Below are 22,588 nucleotides of genomic sequence, written 5' to 3'. Positions count from 1 at the left end.
TCTTGGTATGTGGCATCAGCATCTTGTGTGTGTGTGTTCTTAGTTACTCAGCCATGACCAACTCTTTGCCACCCCATGGACTGTAGCCCGCCAGGCTCTTCTGTCCATGGGGATTCTTCAGGCAAGAATACCAGAGTGGGTTGCCATGCCCTCCTCTAGGGGATCTTCCCAACCCAGGGATCAAACCCAGCTTTCCCACATTGCATCAGTATTAATGAAGCAGAAAAAAATCATCCTAATTGGTTGACTCCTAAATGTGGGCTCAGATGGTAAAGAATCCACCTGTAATGTGGGAGACCTGGGTTCAATCCCTGGGTTGGGAAGATTCCCTGGAGAAGGGAAAGGCTACTTACTCCAGAATTCTGGCCTGGAGAATTCCATGAACCATGTAGTCCACGGGGTCGCAAAGAGTCAGACACGACTGAGCAACTTTCACTTCACTAAGTTAGCAGTAAGAACATATATGTCAAATGTTATTCTATTGAGAAGAGTTATAGAACTTCCTGGCAAAGAGTGGGAAAATTTTATAAAAGCCATGCATGTACTCACTAATTTCGGGGTAAATTGTTAAAGGACTTCCCTGGTGGCTCAGTGGTAAAGAATCCACCTGCCAGTGCAAGAGATGCGGCTTTAATCTCTGGGGAAGATCCCTGGAGAAGGCAATGGTGACCCACTTCAGTATTCTTGCCTGAGAAATCCCATCAACAGAGGAGGCTGGCAGGCTACAGTCCACAGGATCACAAAAGATCAACAACAGCAACAACAAAACCAAGCACTGTACAAAGGGCTTTTGTTAAATTTTATCAATCAAAAGTTGGGCAAGATTCTTCTAGTTTGGATTCATATATGCTAATATCTAGTGAGAAGAGTAGACAGTGTATTATTGTTTTTTCCTGAGAAACAGAAAAAGAAAATCAGGATATTTAGAAGATGCTACGGGGTTAATTTTATTCAGTAATTACTTTTAGAAATATCAGAGTATTTAGGAACAAGTTTTTCAGTATTAGTTAAATATAGACTTTATTTTTAGGAAGATACACATGTAATACTTCGTAACTGATTTAGTTATTCATTAAAAAAAAATGAATGAATATACATTAGTACAAAATACAAGAAATGTGAAGATAGTAGAAAGTATGAAGTCCTCCCTCCTCCCACTAATTCTTCTCCAGCCCTATTCCTTACACACAACTCCTGTTAACAGTTTGAAGTCACATAATTTTAAAAGCCAAGTGTAATGGCCTTTGTAAATTGGAAGAGTAAGAATCTTTGTTGTTGTCCCAGATTCTGCTTGCATTGCCTACATCTGTATTTTTAAGCAGATGTGATGTGTGGAATTACTGTGGGCTTTGGACTGAGATCTGAATTGGAATTCTAATGCATCACAGAGCAGCCATGAGAGTTTGGGAAGTTCCTTACCTTTCTGAGCTTTAGGTTCCTCGACAGCAAAGGCTTAATAAATTTGTTTTCTTTCTGAACTCTAGTCTTTCTCTCTGTCTGTTTTTAATTAGTGACATATCAAAGAAGACCTGGCATAAGAATCCAAGACATTTTTTCTCCTGGAAAGATGGAATTTGTCATTTTAATGACCCCAGCATGCGTCTATTCAGTGATGCACTCCTTTATAAATAGAATAGTTCACCACTCTCCCAAGTACCTATCATCAGGTTGTAAAAGGACATTGCATTTACCTGCCCCTGGAATATTCCTGGAATTTATATGGCCTCTGTTGAGTTTCACTTTGCACTTGTTAATGATTTAGCACTGGGATAAAAATAAAAACAAAGACTCTCATCTTACAGTGTGAGAATATGGGTCATGTGTGCTAAGTCATGCAGGTAAGATGAGTAGCAAAACTCAGTGGGGTAACCGGTCTAGAGAAGTCTTTCATGTGGGCTGTTAACTCCCTCCTGTAGAATGATTGCCTCAAAATTAAATGGAATTAATGTAATTGCTCCTGAGAAGGGAAATGTATTTTGCTTTTCAAAGATGGTTGTATAAGCTTTAATTATCTAATCCAAACACAAGAGCTTTCTACAAGCAGCTTTCTCTTTTAGCAGGCGTAGTCAATTTGCAAATACTGCTGCATCTTTAGGCTTGAAAAATCATTGCATTATAACCAAACCTGTTGAGTATTATATAATCTACCCATTAGGGAACAACAAACTCCTATTTTAATATTGGTTGCTGAAAAAGGTTTTTAAAGCTATGGTTGGTTTAAGTGAATTTTTGTAATCATTTTAGCTGCAACTCGAGATGTGGTTCTCCACTGGTGGAATCTGTCTCCTGTCTTGATCATTTTTTTACCACGGTTTCATTTTCTCTGCTGTTTTTGTTTCATATTCAGTTCACTTTGTTTGGTGTGTGCTTTATCAGACCTTGTTTACTTGTCATAGGAATATGGAACTTTCTTAATAAAAGAAGTATTTTTTATATATTTATTTTAGCTTTCTTTTTTCAGAGAATTGAGATGTTTTCTAGTCTTGAACTTACTAATAATTAAATACATGTAATATATTGCTACTGGAATAGCTTAAAGCTCAAAGAAACTTTGTAAGAAAAGAATAAACCCTACTTTTTAAGAACTGGGACTCTTGTCATTTTTGTTATTGAAAGGCATAGGGTTTTTTGTTTTGTTTTTGTTTCTTGGCTGTTCTGTGTGATATTCAGGACCTTAGTTCCCCAAAGAGCAATCCTACCTGTTCCTCCTGCACTGGGAGCATGGAGTCTTAATCACTGGACTGCCAGGGAAGTTCCATGCTTAGGGTTTTGATGTTGGGACATGTTAAGGAAATAATGCCATTAATTCCAGGTAGAGAGGATTTTAGGGATCACATTTGATTCAAACTGTAGAGGAAAAGGATCGGTGCTCTTGTCTGAGAATTGAAACATTAAACTGCACTTAGAATAAAACCAAACTCTTGTCACAGTTTGCAGGGCTCTTCACAATCTGACCACTGTCTGCCTTTCCCTTCTTCCCCCTTCCCTAGCCTCTGATCCTCTCTGTCTGGCTCACCAGGCGCTCTCCCCACTCAAGGACCTAGCCCCTTCTGTCCCCACTTTCGCTTAGCTATTCCATGGGTCTCCTACCTCTCTCCCAGAGACCCCTTCCTGACTACTTTGAGGTATTAAGTGGCTCAGATGTTAAAGCGTCTGCCTGCAATGTGGGAGACCAGGGTTCAATCCCTGGGTTGGGAAGATCCCCTGGAGAAGGAAATGGCAACCCACTCCACTATTCTTGCCTGGAGAATCCCATGGACGGAGGAGCTTGGTAGGCTACAGTCCACGGGGTCGCAAAGAGTTGGACACGACTGAGCGACTTCACTTTCTTTTTCTTGTTACAGGACTCTGCTTATTTCCTTTTCAGCAGTTGTTTCAGACTGTATTTATTTTTGTTAATTATTGTTTTTGCCTCTCAAGAACATAAATTCTATTAAGAAAGGTGGCAATTCCTCATACAGTGCCTGGCATCTGTTACATATAGTCAATAAGTTGATTAAGTGGAAATAGTTCACTGGTTTTAAGAACTCTTTTTTATTTGTTTCTTTAAGATAGTTTATCCTGCTGGTCTGGAGGGATTTAAACATTCTCGACATCAAGAGCCAAGCCAGTATGTTTTCCAGTGCTCTTACCTGCATGCATTTCCTCTCATTTCATTGTGATTTTATTGATTGTTTAGAGAGCAACATAGGTGTTCCTTAGAGCAGACAGAGAACTCAGTAGATCTCCCTTGGGTCCTGTACCCTAAGCTGTCTTTCAGAATTCACCAGGAACTAAATTACTTCACATCAGATCTTCTGTGAAGGACAGAGAACTCTATATTGGTCTTTGGTGAACACACAGTTCAATCATGTAGGTACAATTATTCTGTACCCCAGAGAAAACCCTGCCATTATTTCTGTTCAACGTACCTTTAAACAGCCCTGGATGGCCCCTTTATGGGTTTGCCCAGTGTCTTTTAGAGAAGGAAATGGCAACCCACTCCAGTACTTTTGCCTGGAAAATTCCATGCATAGAGGAGCCCGGTAGGCTACACTCCATGGGGTTGCAAAGAGTCGGACACGACTGAGCAACTTCACTTTCTTTCCTGTGTCTTTAAGCTCTTACTCATCCTTAAGCCAAAGGCTGCTGTTGAGCTTTAAGCTGAAAAGGAAAGTTTGGCAGCCTTCTTGCTGTCTAAAGATCAGCATCATCACCATGACAGTTGTCACATTCAGAGTGAAGGAAGGGAAATGCGAATTTGGTGAGTAATTAAAACTAGTTTTGTGTCATTCTTTGGTCGTATTCTAAATGTTGCTATTTATTTGTCTTAGGTAATCTATTTAAAGAAGACACCAGAAGAAGCCTACAGAGCACTCATATCTGGCTCAAACCCCCCCTATCTTCCATTCAGGTATTACTGCTTGTGAGACTTGAGCTGTGGCACTTTGCTAGACAGCTCACTATTTTAGAGTTGGATTATTGTGTTTTTTAACTGTATTAAGACTATGACTGTGATGTTATGTGGAATGAAATGAGACTAGTGTTTATTATTTCGTTTTTCTAGAGATCCCCTCCCCCATCTAGTAAGAATAAAATAGCTTTCTCTTTTTAGGAATTATTTTTTTCCTTGAATTCTTTCTGTATCTTGATGATTTAAGCATCAAGAGTACCTGGTTTATGACCTAATTAACCATGTCAAGATTTGTTAAATTTCACTAATCTAGTAAAGAATCTGCCTGCAGTGTGAGAGACCTGGATTCGATCCCTGGGTTGGGAAGAACCCCCGGAGAAGGGAAAGGCTACCCACTCCAGTATTCTGGCCTGGAGAATTCCATGGACTGTATAGTCCATTTAATTGCAAAGAGTCAGACACGACTGAGTGACTTTCACTCACATGTCATTGATTCATCCATTCTTTCTTTGATTTTGTGAGCATTGATTGAGCTCTGACCAAATGTCAGGGGCTGGAAATATAGAATAAGGCCCTCAAAGTACCTTCCCAGATTCACATCTTTAGTGGGGAGCCTAAGTCACTTGTTCAGCAGACACATCTAGCTTCCATCCTGAGAAGGGCTGTCTCTCGTTACAGTGTTGGAAAACAATATTTTGTAAGTATCACTTGAAGATGTTTTAAAATTTCAGGTAAACTTGAGCTTACTTGCAGAGTAGAAGGGAACATACATCAGAACTTCCACAACAGACATCTCTGATAGAATTGGGAATGAGTCTAATATTTTTGCCTTTTTATTAGTGTACAAATCTACAAGCGTGTGAATTGCTTATTATTGTTACTAATATCAAAATTACCAACAATAAAGAAAGAAAAGAACAGGAAAAACTGAGGAGACCTCTTTGTCTTCATTACTTTACTGGAAACTCACAGAAAGCAGGTCCCAGTGCCTCACACTTAAAGTTGTTTTTTGTAAATGTTTATTCTAATGAATAAATGAAGACTGAATCCTCTGAGATTGAGAGGATTCCCACCTCTGTTTCTTGACCACAGAAGGGAGTAGTATTAGACACAGGGTGGGTGTCAAGGTGGAGAGGAAGAATAGGGGGTTTCAGCGCCTAGTATGCTTAGATCTTCTCAGTGAAAGCAAGGAGTGAAGAACTGGAATTGGGACAGTGAGAGGAAGATATCCTCAAGCAGTCCAGAGGATAAGCTAATTAGCCATTGAAGGGCAGATAGAAGAGGGCAGATTATGAGAAATGCGTGTTAGTCGCTCAGTTGTGTCCAACACTTTACGACCCCATGGACTGTAGCCCGTCAGGCCTTCCTGTCCATGGGATTTGGGATTCTGTAGGCAAGAGTACTGGAGTGAATAGCCATCCCCTCTTCCAGGGGATGTTCCCAACCCAGGGATCAAATCCGGATCTCCTGCATTGCAGGCAGATGCTTTACCGCCGGGCTTCCCTAGTGGCTCAGTTAGTAAAGCATCTGCCTACAATGCAGGAGACCCGGATTTGATCCCTGGATCAGGAAAAGATCCCCTGGAGAAGGAAATGGCAACCCACTCCAGGACTCTTGCCTGGAGAATTCCATGGACAGAGGAGCCAGGCGGGCTACAGGCCACAGGATCACAAAGAGTAGGACGCTGCAATTGTCCAACTTTCACTTTCACTTTTCTTTACCACTAGCGCCACCTGGAAGCCCAGGATTATGAGAGGAGAGTTTTAATGGTGATGACAAAGCAGTTACTTTCTTCCACTTCTAATGCCTTCTAGAATTTGAAAGTTCTTTGTACAGTGTAATTCTGGTTTTAGAAAAGCATAATTGTTTTAGTCAGTTTGGGCTGTACCATAGCCTGGGGGAGTTGTAAATAACTGGTTTGTTTCTCATGGTTCTGCAGTCTGATCAGGGACCATCATGGTCACGTTCTGGTGAGAGCCCTCTTCAGGGATGCTGCCCGCTCACCTCTCTCTGTGTCCTCACGTATTGGAGAGACGGTAGAAAAACTCTCTGGGGTTCTTATTTATTTATTTACTTTTTAACGCCTGGCTACACGCCAGCGAGCCGGGCTTCTTACCCATTTAAAGTTTGAGAATAGGTTGAGATTGTTTCGGCCCCAAGACCTCTAATCATTGGCTTTACCGGATAAAACTTCGTGGGTTCGTTGCTTGGGGTTCTTTTTTAAAAGAGCATTCATCTCAATCATGAGGGCTCCACCCTCATAACCTAATTACTTCCCGAGGTCCCACTTTCTAACGTGATCCCATTGGGGGTTTGGTTTTCAACGTGACTTTTGGGGAACACAAACATTCAGTTCATTGCAGTAATGATAATATTAGTTACTTCCTAAATTCTAAGCAAAGTGGTTAAGAGTGTGTGATTTGAAGGCAGAGACTCTGCCTGGTTTGAAGATTCGTTCTGCTCTTTTCTGTATATAGTAAATAAGTACATGTAATTTGGCCAAATTACTAATCCTTTCTGAGTTTCAGCTTCCTTTTCTGTACAATGGCTTCAAGGTTATCTTGGAGATGAAATGAGGTAATGCTGTATCACTGTCCTGCTGCAGTACCTGGTTTTGGTTTTCTCGTTGTTGTTAGTACTATTGCTATTTATTAATAAGACATAAGGATTATCCATAGGATATAAAATGAATAGGAAGTGTTTCTAATGATCACACATTCTAGTAGGGGCAGGCAGCTCTATAGGCACATAATTAATAATTAAAAAGTTGGGTTGTGTAAAAATAGAAGAAAAGATTCTGACAGCAATGTGAGAAAGTATCAGACTCATTTAAACTGAACTTTTAAAGGGTTTGGAGGTAGAGTGGAGGAGGGAAAGTTTGCCATGGGTGTGCGCTGCTGGACAGTCCTAGAAGACATTGTATCTGAGACAACTTCCAGCATTGGTAGGAACCATAGCGTCCATGGTGAGAAGGGGGCCAACAACTGTGAAGGGATCGTAGATGTACTTTTCCGTGAGACAGTGATGATTCTTTAAATTTTTTTTTAAATCAGAAAAATGTTTATAGCTTTTTGTTTTTTTGAAAACAACACATGCACCTCGGAATTGTAATGCTGTAACAGTGGTAAAATTGTAATTCCAATCAATAGGCCCAGTGGGCAATGTGTCTATTCAAGCATTTTAAATGGAAAATATGTATTAATTTTTATGCTTTTAATGTTATCCACTCAAAATTCATGGGAGATGTATTTGTTTCACAAGCCAGATGAGCCTTGTTATCCTTAATTGTCACTTTAGATGAAGATGTTGAGGAGGAGAAGGAAAGAATGAATTCTTCCTTTAAGCATAACTTTATTTTAGCTTATATATGGTAGGTAATTAGTTTCCTGAGAACTAGAATTTTTCAATAATTGATAAGATTGGAATGGAAGAAAAGATAGTAAGAAAATTATTATTACTACATAGAATTAAATCATAATTTTCATAGTTGTAGTCTATTTTTCCAAATTGTTTTTATTTAAATATTTGAAAATATTTATGTGGTTAAATACATTAATGTGGTTTAAATATTTTTAAAATAAATGACAAGGTGTTATTGAAAAATCTCTCTCCCACCCTTGATTCTTATCTATCTAGTCCTTTCTGGTATTTTCTGATATTGGTTTATTCTATATCCTTCTCGAGTTTCTTTATGCATATATAAGCAAATAAAGATATACAGTCTTATTTTTCCCATTTTATCACAAAATGTAACATATTATATATACTATTCTACATTTTGATTTTTTTCCCCCCTTAACTCATCTTGGGTATCTTTTTACACCAGTACATAGAGAGCTTCCCTCCTCATTTTGTCATATTGCTATATAATTTACAAAGTGCATTTAACTAATCTCTCTCAGGTAGACATTTAGATCATTCCTGTCTTTTAAACTGTACCCTTTTTAATTCAGATGATCTCACATGTCTTTTAGAAGAAACTGAGATAATACTCTGGAGAATATTATAGCATTGCTGTTAGACATAAAAAGTTTTAGTAATCTGTTTACCTGAAAAAAGAATGCTTAACACAGACATCAGACAGTTTTTCTTAGTTTAGGCACCTATTTCCAACTAAAAGTTTGATCTTGAACATATTGTATGTTGTATTTTTCAATAACACCATGAGTTGTATTTACATTAAGTTGCATTTCTAAATCCATACTCTTTGTAAATCATACATTTGAAGCAGAAAATACCACACAATGTGCATTTATAATTCAGTGAAAAATTTAGTTGAAAGAATACTACTAGTTTTCTGGAAGTTTATTAGAGAAACAGTTTTTTCTCTTAATGCTGGGATAAGATGTGAATTGATTTTAGTCTACAGCCCAGATCAGCTTAAGGCTGATGCAGTACTATTAAGAATCATTTTTATACTAGTTCTGGTCAGCCATCATCACTTTGGCCTTCCTTTGATAATCTGGATTCTATTATCTGCTAGGTTTTCTTTCCACTTATTGTTAAATTACACTTCTGTCTTCACTCTCTAGATTTTTAAAAAATCCTTCTTTCTTCATTAATGCTTTTGCATTAATCTGTATTAATTTGCATAATACTGCATTAATTGCATATATGCATAATTCTGCATTAATCTTTCTGCATTAACACTTTTATTTAAAAAACAGGAAGTTGGCAAAAGGACCTTCTATTTAAATGTGATTGTTTTATCGTCTAAGAATTAAGAAAAATGAAGACAGTTTTGAAGGCCTGTTGAAGTGTGAATGATATCTTTATATGCCCTCTTTACTGAAATGCCTGTGTTGCTCTTTGTGCTATACATAGTTTTATTGTCTTTCTAATAAAAGTGTTTTAAGGTTTAAATTTAAATGATACTGTTTTTCAGCATTTTATTGATTTAACAAACATTTTTGGAGCAGTCTCTTATGTAGTGACTTGGCTTATTTTTCTAGAGAAGCTTGGCAGGTCCTGTGCCTATAATTTACTATTACATTTTGTTCATGGCCCATTATGTTTGCTACATAAACCATGAAAACAAATGTCTTATACTGTGATTATTTGTTTGCAGAGCTGACTCTCCATCAAATATAGCAGAGTCTTCTCTCAAGGACTGGGATTGGACTCTTCTTATTTGTGTGCCAGGGAATAATACATACACTAATTAATTTATTGCTTTTTTTTGGTGCATGTCACTGTGATAGTCTATGGATCTAAAGGTTATTAGGACAATCAGGTACATGCTCCAGGGAACTCAGTGTATAGTTTGTATATGTGTAGGTATGTAAAGTAGTTATAGGGTCTCATTAAAGTTTGGAATTAGGAGGTGTGGGAATATTGAGGAAGGAGGTTTAACACTGGAACTGGAGATTGGAGATGTTAGGGATAGGTACCATGAATGCCTTTCACCTTAAGATGAAAATGGAGAATAAAAATGCAGGAATTGGTCTTAGGTGCTGAAATTTTTCACTTGTAAGGCATAGAATATCTTTTTATAATGATAGATTAGGTAGAATACTGTGTAATATAATGTTTGCAGTGTATTGTTTTAACTAAAAGTACTATCTGATTGAGTTTTTCTATTTGTAGATGCTTTTATTTTTTAAATTATGAAAATGTAACACATTTACAGGAGACTTGGAAAATACAGAACAAAATTACATAGTTCTACTATATATTACAATTGTTTAAGTAGATAAATTAAGATTTTTAGTTAGAGTTTCAATATCAAACTCTCAAAAATTAATACAATGAATATACAGAGAAATAGAAGGATAGAGTAGACCTGAAAAGCAGTATGAACCAATTCAACATAATTAAGATTTATACAGTTTTTACACAATGAGTGAGTGAAAGTCGCTCAGTTGTGTCTGACTCTTTGTGACCCTATGGACTATACAGTCCATGGAATTCTCCAGGCCAGAATACTGGAGTGCGTAGCCTTTCCCTTCTCCAGGGGGTCTTCTCAACCCAGGGATCAAACCCAAGTCTCCCGCATATCAGGCGGATTCTTTACCTGCTGAGCCACAAGGGAAGCCCTAGTAGGATACAAATGCTATTCAAGTTCCTATAGACTACAAATTAGGAGACACTGGAACATATCCAAGGACATAAGACCAGTGCAAAATTTGATGGTCTAAAGGTATTTTAATCATGCAGAGCCTGTTCTTTTATCACTGTGGAATAATGTGACTTTTTCTATTTGGATTTATCTTACAAATTTTAAATAACCTAGCTAAAAATTCACTAAAGATGAAGCAAATTTAAGAAAAGGTTTAGATGGATTTACTGCTTATTCTTTTTTTCCTTCCAGTGTTATTGAGATATTATTGATAGACAACACTGTATAAATTCAAAGTATATAGCAAAATGACTTGACATCCATATATTGTGGAATAATTTCCACAGTAAATTTAGTTCACATTTATTACCTCAGGTAGTTACATTTTTTTTATGATGAACTTTTAGGATCTACTCCCTTAAGCACTTTCAAATATGCCATATAGCAGTGTTAACTCGAGAGTCATCATGCTGCACTGTATATCCCCAGTACTTGTTTATCTTTTAACTGGAGGTTTGAACCTTTTGACCATCTTCGTTCAATTCCCCCACTCCCACCTCCATTTGCTGCCTATCCTTGATTACTATAAGTATAGTAGACTTTGGTGGCACTTAAGTTTCTTCTTGGTGTGACACTCAAGGGGTATTTGTTGTGATGTTATGTTTGCAGTTTTAGGGTGTTCCATTTAATTGAAAAGTAAATGTGTCGAAGGCTATACTTTTCACTTTACTAAAGATCACCAATGTGTTTATCGAGTGTGACTTTAGCTTAAAACTAGAGGAAAAGTGTATATTTCACCTGCTTTAATTCTTTGAGTCCATTCATCTTTACTGTAGGCTTGGCAGTTGGCCGGCAAAGGAACAAGGGGCTTTTTATTTCTCGGGCCAGAGTCACAGAGTTTGAATTGGCGAGCCTGATATGAGTCTTGTTCTCTTCTGTCAGTCACTGTACTACCAAATTTATAGTCTGTACTGTTGACCAATCATTCTACAAAGTCATATTAATTGTTGCCTGTCTAAAGTTCCATGAAATCACCAACCCTTAGTGGAATTCTTAGATTATTTTCTTGGAAGTCAATGGCAGTGGTTTTTAAATTTGCATTTTTGAGTGTTCATAAAACAGTGTTTGTGAAAACTCTCTAAATCTCTCAGAACATTGAGAAGGTAACCCGTCTAAATTGCACAACTCTGCTCTTATATCTTTTTTTGTGCTTTTAAATTCACTTTGCACTTCTTTTTTTGTTGGTCCATATGTATTAGCTTGGTAACTTTTTTGGTATTAATGATTCATAAATCTGCTAAAACCCAATTTTTCTATGACATATAAAATTAAATGGGGAATACAACCATACAGAAAATAAAATAACATCAGGGTCCCAGTTTCAAAGACAAATACAGAAAGCATGACTTAAAAAATAATGACTTTTAGGTGCAGAGGTGAGGATGAGATAGGGTGCTATGCTGACATGCAATGAAATAAAGCTAGTTGAATGTTGGCTGTCTTGTCACCAGTTGTTAAGTTTAGTGTGTGTTTTGTTGTTTTGTTATTTTTTTTGAGTTGGTCTCATCCTGTATAGATCCAGGAACATATTTTTGTGTGACAAATTTATTTTAGCTTGAATAAGAAGCTTTTTTTTTTTTTTAATTGTAAAACTATTAATTACATTTTATAAAAGACTTGTTAAAATCTTAGTAACAATAAAATTAGATATTTTGGTCAACCATCAATTACATCTGTGTGCTCAGTTGCGAATAAGAGGCTTATTATAGTCAGTGTTTCCCTGAGGTGTATTGCTTCTCCTGTGTGTGTGTGCTAAGTCGCTTCAGTCGTGTCTGACTGTGACCCCCAGGCTCCTCTGTGTATGGGAGTCTGCAGGCAAGAATACTGGAGTGGGTTGCCATGTCCTCCTCCAGGGGGTCTTCCCGACCCAGGGATCGAACCCATGTCTCTTACGTCACCTGCACTGGCAAGCGGGTTCTTTACCACATGTGCCACCTGGAAAGCCCCATTTACTTGTTTTTTAGAAGTCTGGGAAGCTTTTAAAAAAGATTGATGCTGGTTCTATTCCCAGAAATTCTGGTATAATTGGCCTGGGGTGAAGTCTGGGTATTGGGGTTTTTAAAAACTACCAAAATGATTCCAGTATGCTGCCAAGGTTGTGATCTACTGCTCTATAAGATTTGTTCTTGTTGTCCAGGCACCCAGTTGTGTCTGACTCTTTGGGACCCCATGGACTGCAGCATGCCAGGCCCCTCTGACCCTCACCACCTTCTGGAATTTGCCCAAGTTCGTGTCCATTGCATTGGTGATGCTATCCAGCCATCTCATCCTCTGACACCCTCTTCTTTTGCCTTCAGTCTTTCCCAGCATCAGGGTCTTTTCCAGTTTGTCGACTCTTCACATCAGGTGGCCAAAGTATTGAAGCTTCAGCTTCAGCATTAGTCCTTCCAATGAATATTCAGGATCTATTTCCTTTAGGATTGATTGGGCTCTTTCTATTAACATCCAGCAGAACTAGCTTTCTGAAACTCTAGGGCACATTTCCTGATCCACACCTGTGTGGGACAAAATAGATCTCTTGGGATTAGAATAATAAGTTGCCATTTGTGGAAATGCTTTTGTGCTGTTTCCTTAGTCTTAGAAATAGGTGGTGTATCAAATAGTGGTATTTTATTTAATAGCAATAGGAACAGGAGTTTTCTCTTAAAGCTGACTTGACATCAGAAAACCTCCCTTAATAGAGAACCCACAAACCTCTCCCTAGCAATTCTTTAGTGACATTTGTCATTAAAATGAGCCCTTACTGTTTGTGTTCAGGGATGGGTTTGTTGTGTTTTGGGGATAACCCCTAGTGATATATCAGTTGCTGAGCTAGTAATGCGGCCCAGTGTTCATGGAAAATCTTCTCTGGGCATGCCAGAGCTTGCAGGTCTCAACAAAGGCTCAAAGGGGTCAACCTCTTAGAACTTGACATTAGGCTGCCTACTTTCTTCTAAAGCAAAGTAAATATGTGCTAGTAGATGTTAGATGTAATTATAAAATGTTATCTCTTAACATAAAATGTTGAACCAGATATTTGCTAGCTCGAATATGATACTGTGATTTTTGTTTGTATTTCAAAAGGAAAGTTGTCTTTAATACCAGGTTCTTTTCCCTGAGTATCAAAAATGTAGAAACAAAATTTATTTTATGCTCTAAGACTTTGCTTTCGTTCTCAACTTTTCTCTATGATAGCCACTTCTCTGCTTCTCAGTGTTGATCTTTGGAGACATTTCTGCCTCCATGAATCTTTTTGCTTTTGATGCTTGATGTGCTGGGGAAAAAAATCTGGATTAGTTTTTTTTTTTAATAATTTTATTTATTTATTTTTGGCTGTGCTGGGTCTTTGTTGCTCCACGGGCTTTTTTCCCCTAGTTGTGGTGAGCAGGGGCTACTCTCAGTTGTGGTCTTCCCATTGAGGTGGCTTCTCTTGTTGCTGAGCACTGACTCCAGGGCATGCGGGCTTCAGTCGCTGTTGCTCCCAGGCTCTGGAGCAGGCTCACAGGCTCAATAGTTGTGGCTCACAGGCTTAGTTGTTCCTCAGCATGTGGGATCTTTTCAGATCAGGGTTCGAATTGGGGTCTCCTGTATTGGTGGGGTGGATTCTTTACCACTGAGGCACCAGGGAAGCCCCTGCATTAGTTTTGAATAGTGAGGATGGGCTAGTTTCCTGAGTCCTGAAAACAGAAGAAAACAGATTATTCAGTCCAGACTGTTGAGTCTATTCTCAACAGCTGAGGTGTATTGGGCAGCTTGGACCACCATGAGAAGCAGATTTATCAGGTTTTCTTGTGAACGTGGTAAAGAAGCACCACTATTCAGAATCTGAGAACAGAAACAACTGTCTGTATGACCCACTAAATACACAGAAGTGTTTTTTTTTCTTTTGAAACATGGCAGTAGTTTGAGTTGTGAAAATTGGCTCAGATTACTTTATTTGTTATTCCTGTTTTTATGGTTTCGGATCAGGGTACCAAACTTTCTGTAGTGGGGTAAGTGCCAAATTTTTTGTACCCTTTATAGTACTTTTCCAATAGCCAGCCTTGGTTGATGAAAGTGCTTTGGAATAGTTTGTAGTCATTTGCCTTAATGAGCATAGATATTTTGTTGAATGCCTCATATATGAAGCTCTTATTTTCAATAGTAATAGTGGAGCCAAAGACAATTTACTAGTATTTTTGTCTTTAACCAAAGTTACTGTGGTTAAGTGGAGGACACTCAGATGTTGATAAAAGGCCCAGAGCACAGCTCTTGGTCTCCTTCTGGTGCCTGTAATTGCTACTTCTAGACAGATTCTGTTTTGCTGATTTATATGACCTTTTAAGCCATGATTTAGAAGTGAATTTTCACATATATCTGTTTCTTTAGATGAGCAAAATGATTAGTGTATAGCTTTATGTTAAATCTGAAAAGAAGAGATTCTGTGTCCCATTTTTTTTGTTAGGAACTGGTCGTGCTCAATTTTTGGCTCAGCCCCATGAAGCCATTTGATTTTGTTTTCTTTTCTTTCTTTTTTTTTTTTTTATTTTGTTTTCTTGAGTGGGAAAATAGCCTTGTCCTCCCCACTAGTTTTTATCAAATACATTTTTATCTTGTAGGTCTAGATAATATTAAACAGTTGGCTTATTCTTTTCTAGGGACCTGGTACATATATGTCATGGATGTGTTCAGAGACTGAAAGCCAGATGTACTTTGGACAGTTGTATAAAGTATTTTAGTACATTGTCTAATTCCCAGGTATCCATACAAATTAGTCTAGAGCTGAATTGCCTAGAACAGTAGCTACAACCTACATGTACTATTCAGCACTTGCAATTTGCTTAGTCCAAACTGAAATAGACTGTAAAACTACAAAACACACATTAGATTTCAAAGATTTAGTATAAAAAAGAAAAATATCTTATAATTATGTTGATTATGTACTGAACTGATAATATTTCAGACTGGATTAAACAAAATATATTATTGAAATTAATGTCATTTATTTCTTTTTACTTTAGTATGGTTATGTAAAAATTAAAATTACACATGTGGCTCTCTATTGCATTATATTTCTGTTGGAAAACTATGAGCTAGATTACATTTTTGTGACTGTATATAGATGATTACAGATTGTTTTATATAATTTTTACTTTGAAATATCAATAGTTCCCAGCCACTTAGAATTGTTTGGTCATATGTTGAATGGTCTCCTGGTAATGGTCATTCATTCATTCATACAACAGCCGCAGCATAGTTACGTGTGCAATACTGTACTAGACTCTGGACATACAGCGTAAAGGACACATTCTCTGTCCTTAGGAAGCTTGTGATTTTGTGCTGGTTGTGCAGACGGGATTCAGTTCAGTGGCTGGAAGAGTGCTCAGACGACCTTTGAGATCCTTTCTAACCCACTGCCCTGCAGATATTTGCCTAACTTGTAACTACTTGCTATCCAGAGGATTTGCAGAGAATCATAGAATCAAGACATATAAAGGAGGCATTTCAGTTATTTCTTAGTCCATTTGCTATAGCTCTTGTTTATTCTTTAATGTAGTCTCCACACTGTAAACCGTGCAACTCTGTTTTTCATTTTTTTCTTCAGTTCAGACAACTTCATTACCAGAAATGTTTTCTTACTATTTTGTGTAAATATGTTCTTTCGTCTTTGGTTTCATCTGCTCATTATTAGCATTTGCAGGGTTGCTTCATTCTGAGTGATTTCTTAGATTCACAGGTTGTAGGTTGTAGGCTGATTTCTTAGATTCATGGGTGTGCTGGTAAACCAGCTCTTTAAGTAAAGAATATTTGCTGATTTCTGTGGTGTAAATATTCCCACCAAGACTGATTTGGGCTCTCAAAATTTTTGATTATCTAACAATTGACTCGAGAGCCTGTAAAAAGCACTAGGACAATCAAGTCCTTCCTCTTTGTATCTCTTTGTGGATAGTGATTCTGGTTTTCTTTAATTTTTCTGCTACTACTTCTCTGCAAAATAAATGTAAAAATATGAAAATAAGCAAAAATCTCCAGTTGTTTCATCTATTAAAATATTCATACATTTAGTTTTCTATTCAGCAAATATTTATTGACTGCCAGGGACTTTTTATGATAACTTCATAATAGTTTTATGGTTCAGTTGACTATTATGCCAGAAGTCACATTTAGAAAGATAGAATTGCTGAGGTGGATAGAATTTGGATGGTCAAGCATGAGACTGAGCTAAATTTGTATCTGGATGTCTCTAGATTGGTCCTAGGAGAAGGCAATGGCACCCCACTCCAGTACTCTCGCCTGGAAAATCCCATGGACAGAGGAGCCTGGTGGGCTGCAGTCCATGGGGTCGCGAAGAGTCGGACACGACTGAGCGACTTCACTTTCCCTTTTCACTTTCATGCATTGGAGAAGGAAATGGCAACCCACTCCAGGGTTCTTGCCTGGAGAATCCCAGGGACGGGGGAGCCTGGTGGGCTGCCGTCTATGGGGTCGCACGGAGTCGGACACGACTGAAGTGACTCAGCAGCAGCAGCAGCAGATTGGCCCTAATGTTAGTCTTCTGTATTGGGGGTTATAGACACGTGACTTCTTCTTCAGCAAAGCTGAATGATTAGAAGTCCTGGGTGTTTGGGGTATTACCTTATCTCCTGAATGAAGAGCATCCTTATGTTTACCCGTCTAAGTGAGTAATGCAGTACATGGTATAACTGTCACGGAGGATAAGGGTTAGAGCTGTAGTTCTCCCAGGCAGCCTAGGATGTGCAACCTTTTTCCTGTGGTTGATCTCTGTAGGCTTTCAGTGGTCCTTTGTGAGGAAGGTGGAAAAACACGTGTCCTCTTATTCAACTCAGAAACTACTTGGCTCAATAATATAAATGAATGCATGAATGAATGAGTAAAAAAGCAAATCAGGAGTTAAATAAACAAATGGGAACCATAACTGCAACAAAAACTGTGGGAGTATAAAACTTTGTAGCACATTGGTGTAGTGATTTAAATCCTAAAAGCTTCGTATAACCTCTCTCAAGTATCTGGTTTAAAATAAAAGTGTGTTTAATACCACTTGACAGAAGAAAAGAAAACTACTTTGAACATCAATGCTTTTAGCATTATTCAATCAATACTCTTTGGCAAAGAGAACAGAGGGATGATATTAATGGACAAAAGGAATTTTGGGTTAATGCAAAGAAAGCTCTTCTTGTTAATGAGAATTGAAGTGTTAAGAAGCCCTTGAGATAGCAAAAGTAGCTGTAGGATATTATACAACATTTTCTTGGGATGGTCTTCCAAGCTTCTTTAATTTAAACACTTCTTGACAAACATTTATTGATTGTTTCATACCAGGCACTGTAATAGGTACTAAGGAGACAATAGGGGTAATAAACATATCTTCTGTCTTCTTCATGACTCATATTGAGAGGCAGAGAATCAAATGAACACAACAGGATATAATGTCAAACTGTAGTTAAGTCCAGTGGGGAAAAAATGTTGGGGATCTGATCTAGCCAGAGAGTGGGGTTGGAGGTTTTTCTACCTGAGACAAGTGATCTATGAGCTGGAAGCTGAAGGGTGAATAGGGTAACCTAGGCACAGGCGATTGGAGAAAGTGTGACTTGAGAGGCAAAGGTTCTGTGGTGGGAGCTGAGTGCTTTTCCAAGGAGCTCAGGGAAGGGCACCCCATCACAAGATGGGCGCAGAGAGTGAGAAAGGAGTGTGAAATGAGGGAGAGACTGGAGGGGCAGGCAGAGCCAGAGATCACAGCTCTTTTAGGATTTGAACTTTCCCTTCAGAGTGCAGTGGGAATCAGTAAAGGGCTACGGCATCCATTTCAGGATTTGAACTTCCCCTTCAGAGAGCAGTGGGAATCAGTGAAGGGCTGCAGCATCCATTTCAGAATTTGAATTTCCCTTCAGAGAGCAGTGGGAATCAGTGAAGGGCTACAGCGTCCATTTCAGGATTTGAACCTTCCCTTCAGAGACCAGTGGGAATCAGTGAAGGGTGACAGCAGAAGAGTGGCTGAAGCAGACTTGTCTTTTATTTATTTTTTCCATTTATTTTTATTAGTTGGAGGCTAATTACTTTACAGTATTGTAGTGGTTTTTGTCAAACATTGACATGAATCAGCCATGGATTTACATGTATTCCCCATCCCGATCCCCCCTCCCACCTCCCTCTCCACCCGATCCCTCTGGGTCTTCCCAGTGCACCAGCCCCGGGCACTTGTCTCATGCATCCAACCTGGGCTGGTGATCTGTTTCACCCTAGATAATATGCATGTTTTGATGCTGTTCTCTCGAAACATCCCACCCTCGCCTTCTCCCACAGAGTCCAAAAGGCTGTTCTGTACATCTGTGTCTCTTTTTCTGTTTTGCATATAGGGTTATCGTTACCATCTTTCTAAATTCCATATGTATGTGTTAGTATACTGTATTGGTCTTTATCTTTCCGGCTTATTTCACTCTGTATAATGGGCTCCAGTTTCATCCATCTCATTAGAACTGATTCAAATGAATTCTTTTTAATGGCTGAGTAATATTCCATGGTGTATATGTACCACAGTTTCCTTATCCATTCATCTGCTGATCAGACTTGCCTTTTAAAGCTATAACTCTGGCTGCCGTGAAGAATACTCTCTAGGAAGGCAAGGAGTGGACATGGTGAGGCTCTTATTGTCTGCATGAGAAGTATTGCCTGAGAGTTAGCAGAACTGAGGAGAAATAAGTGCATTCAAGAGATGCTTAGGAGGGAAAAACAAGGCCGAGCACAATAGGATATGAAAATGAGAGAGATGGAAGGACTTTTGGGTGCTAGCTTGAGTGGTTATGAAAGGTGTATCTTTTACTGAATTAGAGAGGGTTGGAGGGCCAGGTTATTGTTGTTACTATTTTGGGGTGTGGGCATATTCAAGAGATTCTTCTTACACAGTGAGACCCCATGGACTGTAGCCCACCAGACTCCTCCATCCATGGAATTCTCCAGGCAAGAAGACTGGAGTGGGTTGCCATTTCCTTCTCCAGGGGATCTTCCCAACCCAGGGATGGAACCCAAGTCTCCTGCATTGCAGGCAGACTCTTTACTAGAATCTGAGATTCTTAACTCAGATTCTGAGCCACCAGAAAAGCCCATGAGATGCCTTAAGACACCCAAATGGAAATGTCATGTGTGCGGTTGGCTGTACCATTTTGGAGTTTTAAGTAATCTGTGCTAGAGAGATGCCCTTGAGGCTTATTGGCAGATAGATGGTAACTTATGTCAATGAGTTTGTAAAGGGCAGTGATCCTCAAAATGTGGTGCCTCCCAGTAGAAGCACTGATAGCGCCTGGAAACTTGTTAGAAATGCACGGTCTCAGCCCCTTCCCCAGACCTACTGAATCCTAAACTTGGGAGGGGTCCAGCATTCTGTGTTCTAAGAAGCCATCTTGGTGGGTGGTGCTGATGACATTAAAGTTTGAGAGTGACCAGGCTCGGGGGAAAGTATGGAGTATGAAGAATCTGTGTCTGGAGTTGAACCTTGAGGGGAACTAGGAGGTGAAAGATGACTTTGCACAGGACATTGGGATGGAGTAGTGTTGAGAGGGGTAGAATCCAGAAACAATGAAGAGAATATTCAGAGGGAATTACCTGTTCCTGACATATTAATAGTAAATAAAATGATGCTTGCAGAATGTTCCCTGGATTTAGAATAAGCAAATCCAGAGAGACATAAAGTAGATTAGTGATTGTCAGGGATGGAGAGGGGAGGGAGAGGGAATGAAAAGTTGTTACAAATGAGTATAGTTTATTTCTGGGGTTACAAAAATGGTTTGAAATTAGTGGTGTGAATTGTTGTTGTTCAGCCACTCAGTTGTGTCTCTTTGCGATCCCACAGACTGCAGCACGCCAGACTTCCCTGCTCTTCACCATCTCCTGGAGTTTGCTCAAACTCATATCCATCGAGTTGGTGATGCCATCCAACCATTTCATCCTGTCGTCCCCTTCTCCTCCTGCCTTTTATCTTTCCCAACATCAGGGTCTTTTCAAATGAGTCAGTTCTTCCCATCAGGTTGCCAAAGTATTGGAGCTTCAGCTTCAGCATCTGTCCTTCTAATGAATATTCAGGATTGATTTCCTTTAGGATGGTGTGGTTTGATCTCCTTGCAGTCCAAGGGACTCTCAAGAGTCTTCTCCAACACCACAGTTCAAAAGCATCAATTGTTCAGCGCTCAACCTTCTTTATTGAATTGTGACTGTACTGAAATTGTGAATTGTGACTATACTAAAAATCACAACACTATGAATACACTGAAAATCACTAAGTTGTGTACTTTAGGAAGGCTGAAATGATAAATTTTATTTCATTACAAAAATGTCACCTGGGTTTAGCAGTAAGGAGATCATTGGTGACCTTAGTGAGATATGTTCTTGGCATGGATGAGGGTAGAAGCAGAGTTGGTTAAGATGTGAGAGAAGAGAAAGTGATAGCAGGAAGATGAGTAATTTTTCAAAGAAGTCTTATTTTAAAGAGGAAGCCAAAGAGAGGGTAGTGGTTGAAGTCAAGAAAAATTTTTATTTTTTTATTTTAAAGATGGTAGGAACCTGAAAAGTGTTAAAATTCTTTTGGGAAGGAGCCAAGAGAGAGATATAGGAAGGAAAGAAATCATCCATTGTGTTGAATAATGATGCAGTTTCAGAGTGGGAAGAGCTTTTGAGTTTACTAGAGCCTGGTGTATTCCTAACCTTCACCTCCATTTCACACAACAATGTAGGTGGAAAATATTCCTTGCAAGTCATCTTCCAATTCAAACTTGTACATTGTATGGGTCAGGTATCTTGCTGCCTTCCAGGACCAACCGTTTTATTTTTAGATGGTGCTGACTACATCGGGTGGTTGAGAAAACTCAACAGGAAAGATTTATTTATAAAATGGGAGATAATATGACTTGTGGACACAATGGGGGAGGAGACATTGGGACCTATTGAGAGAGTAGCATTGAAACATATTTATTACCATATATAAAATTAGATAACCTGTAGAAATTTGATGTATGATGCAGGGAGCTCAAATCAGATGCTCTATAACAACTAGAGGGGATGAGGTGGGAGGTGGAAGAGAGATTCCAGAAGGTGGGGACATGTGTATACGTATGGCTGATTCATGTTAATGTATAGCAGAAACCAACACAATATTGTAAAGCAGTTGCTCTTCGATTAAAAATAAGTAAATTTAATTAAAAAATATTGCTTTTATCAAGTAAAATCTTCCAGCTTCTTAAGTGTACCTTCAAATTTATTTTAGTCCTTCACCCTCACTTCCTGAAGAACCCAGTGCTTCCTGAGCCTTTTGTGAATTATCTGGTATTGATTGGGTCGATGCTGATTTCTCCACTGTTGCCATAGTATTCAGTTTTCTTAGTCTTCTAATTTGTTGTCACTCATTTATCTGATTTCCAGCTTTCAGAATTTTATTGATGTTGTCTGCTCTCATCTCCCTGACCTTGTTGGATTCCATTTTATTTTATTTTATTTTTTCATTTATTTTTGTTAGTTGGAGGCTAATTACTTTATAATATTGTAGTGGTTTTTGTCATACATTGACATGAATCAGCCATGGATTTACATGTATTCCCCATCCCTGTCCCCCCTCCCACCTCCCTCTCTACCCGATCCCTCTGGGTCTTCCCAGTGCACCAGGCCCGGGCACTTGTCTCATGCATCCCACCTGGGCTGGTGATCTGTTTCACCATAGATAATATGCATGTTTCGATGCGGTTCTCTCGAAACATCCTACCCTTGCCTTCTCCCACAGAGCCCAAAAGTCTCTTCTGTACATCTGTGTCTCTTTTTCTGTTTTGCATATAGGGTCATCATTACCATCTTTCTAAATTCCATATATATGTGTTAGTATACTGTAATGGTCTTTATCTTTCTGGCTTACTTCACTCTGTATAATGGGCTCCAGTTTCATCCATCTCATTAGAACTGATTCAAATGAATTCTTTTTAACGGCTGAGTAATATTCCATGGTGTATATGTACCACAGCTTCCTTATCCATTCATCTGCTGATGGGCATCTAGGTTGCTTCCATGTCCTGGCTATTATAAACAGTGCTGTGATGAACATTGGGGTGCACGTGTCTCTTTCA

At 38.8% G+C, this 22,588-nt stretch overlaps 1 protein-coding gene across 3 annotated transcripts in view; it reads left to right on the top strand.

Annotated features, from left to right (window-relative positions):
• The window catches only part of CDC14A (cell division cycle 14A), a 180,680-nt gene that overhangs the window by 59,398 nt on the left and 98,694 nt on the right, over positions 1-22,588 (top strand). For all 3 annotated transcript variants that reach the window (XM_065907974.1, XM_065907964.1, XM_065907957.1), the window contains exon 5: positions 4,314-4,393. In XM_065907974.1, coding sequence (XP_065764046.1) covers positions 4,314-4,393 — 80 coding nt within the window. The remainder of the gene's footprint in view (positions 1-4,313; positions 4,394-22,588) is intronic.

Source organism: Muntiacus reevesi, chromosome 1, assembly GCF_963930625.1.
Source record: "Muntiacus reevesi chromosome 1, mMunRee1.1, whole genome shotgun sequence".
NCBI classification, from domain to species: domain Eukaryota; kingdom Metazoa; phylum Chordata; class Mammalia; order Artiodactyla; family Cervidae; genus Muntiacus; species Muntiacus reevesi.
The sequence above is the reverse complement of the archived record's forward strand: the minus strand, read 5'-3'. Positions and strand labels throughout refer to the sequence as shown.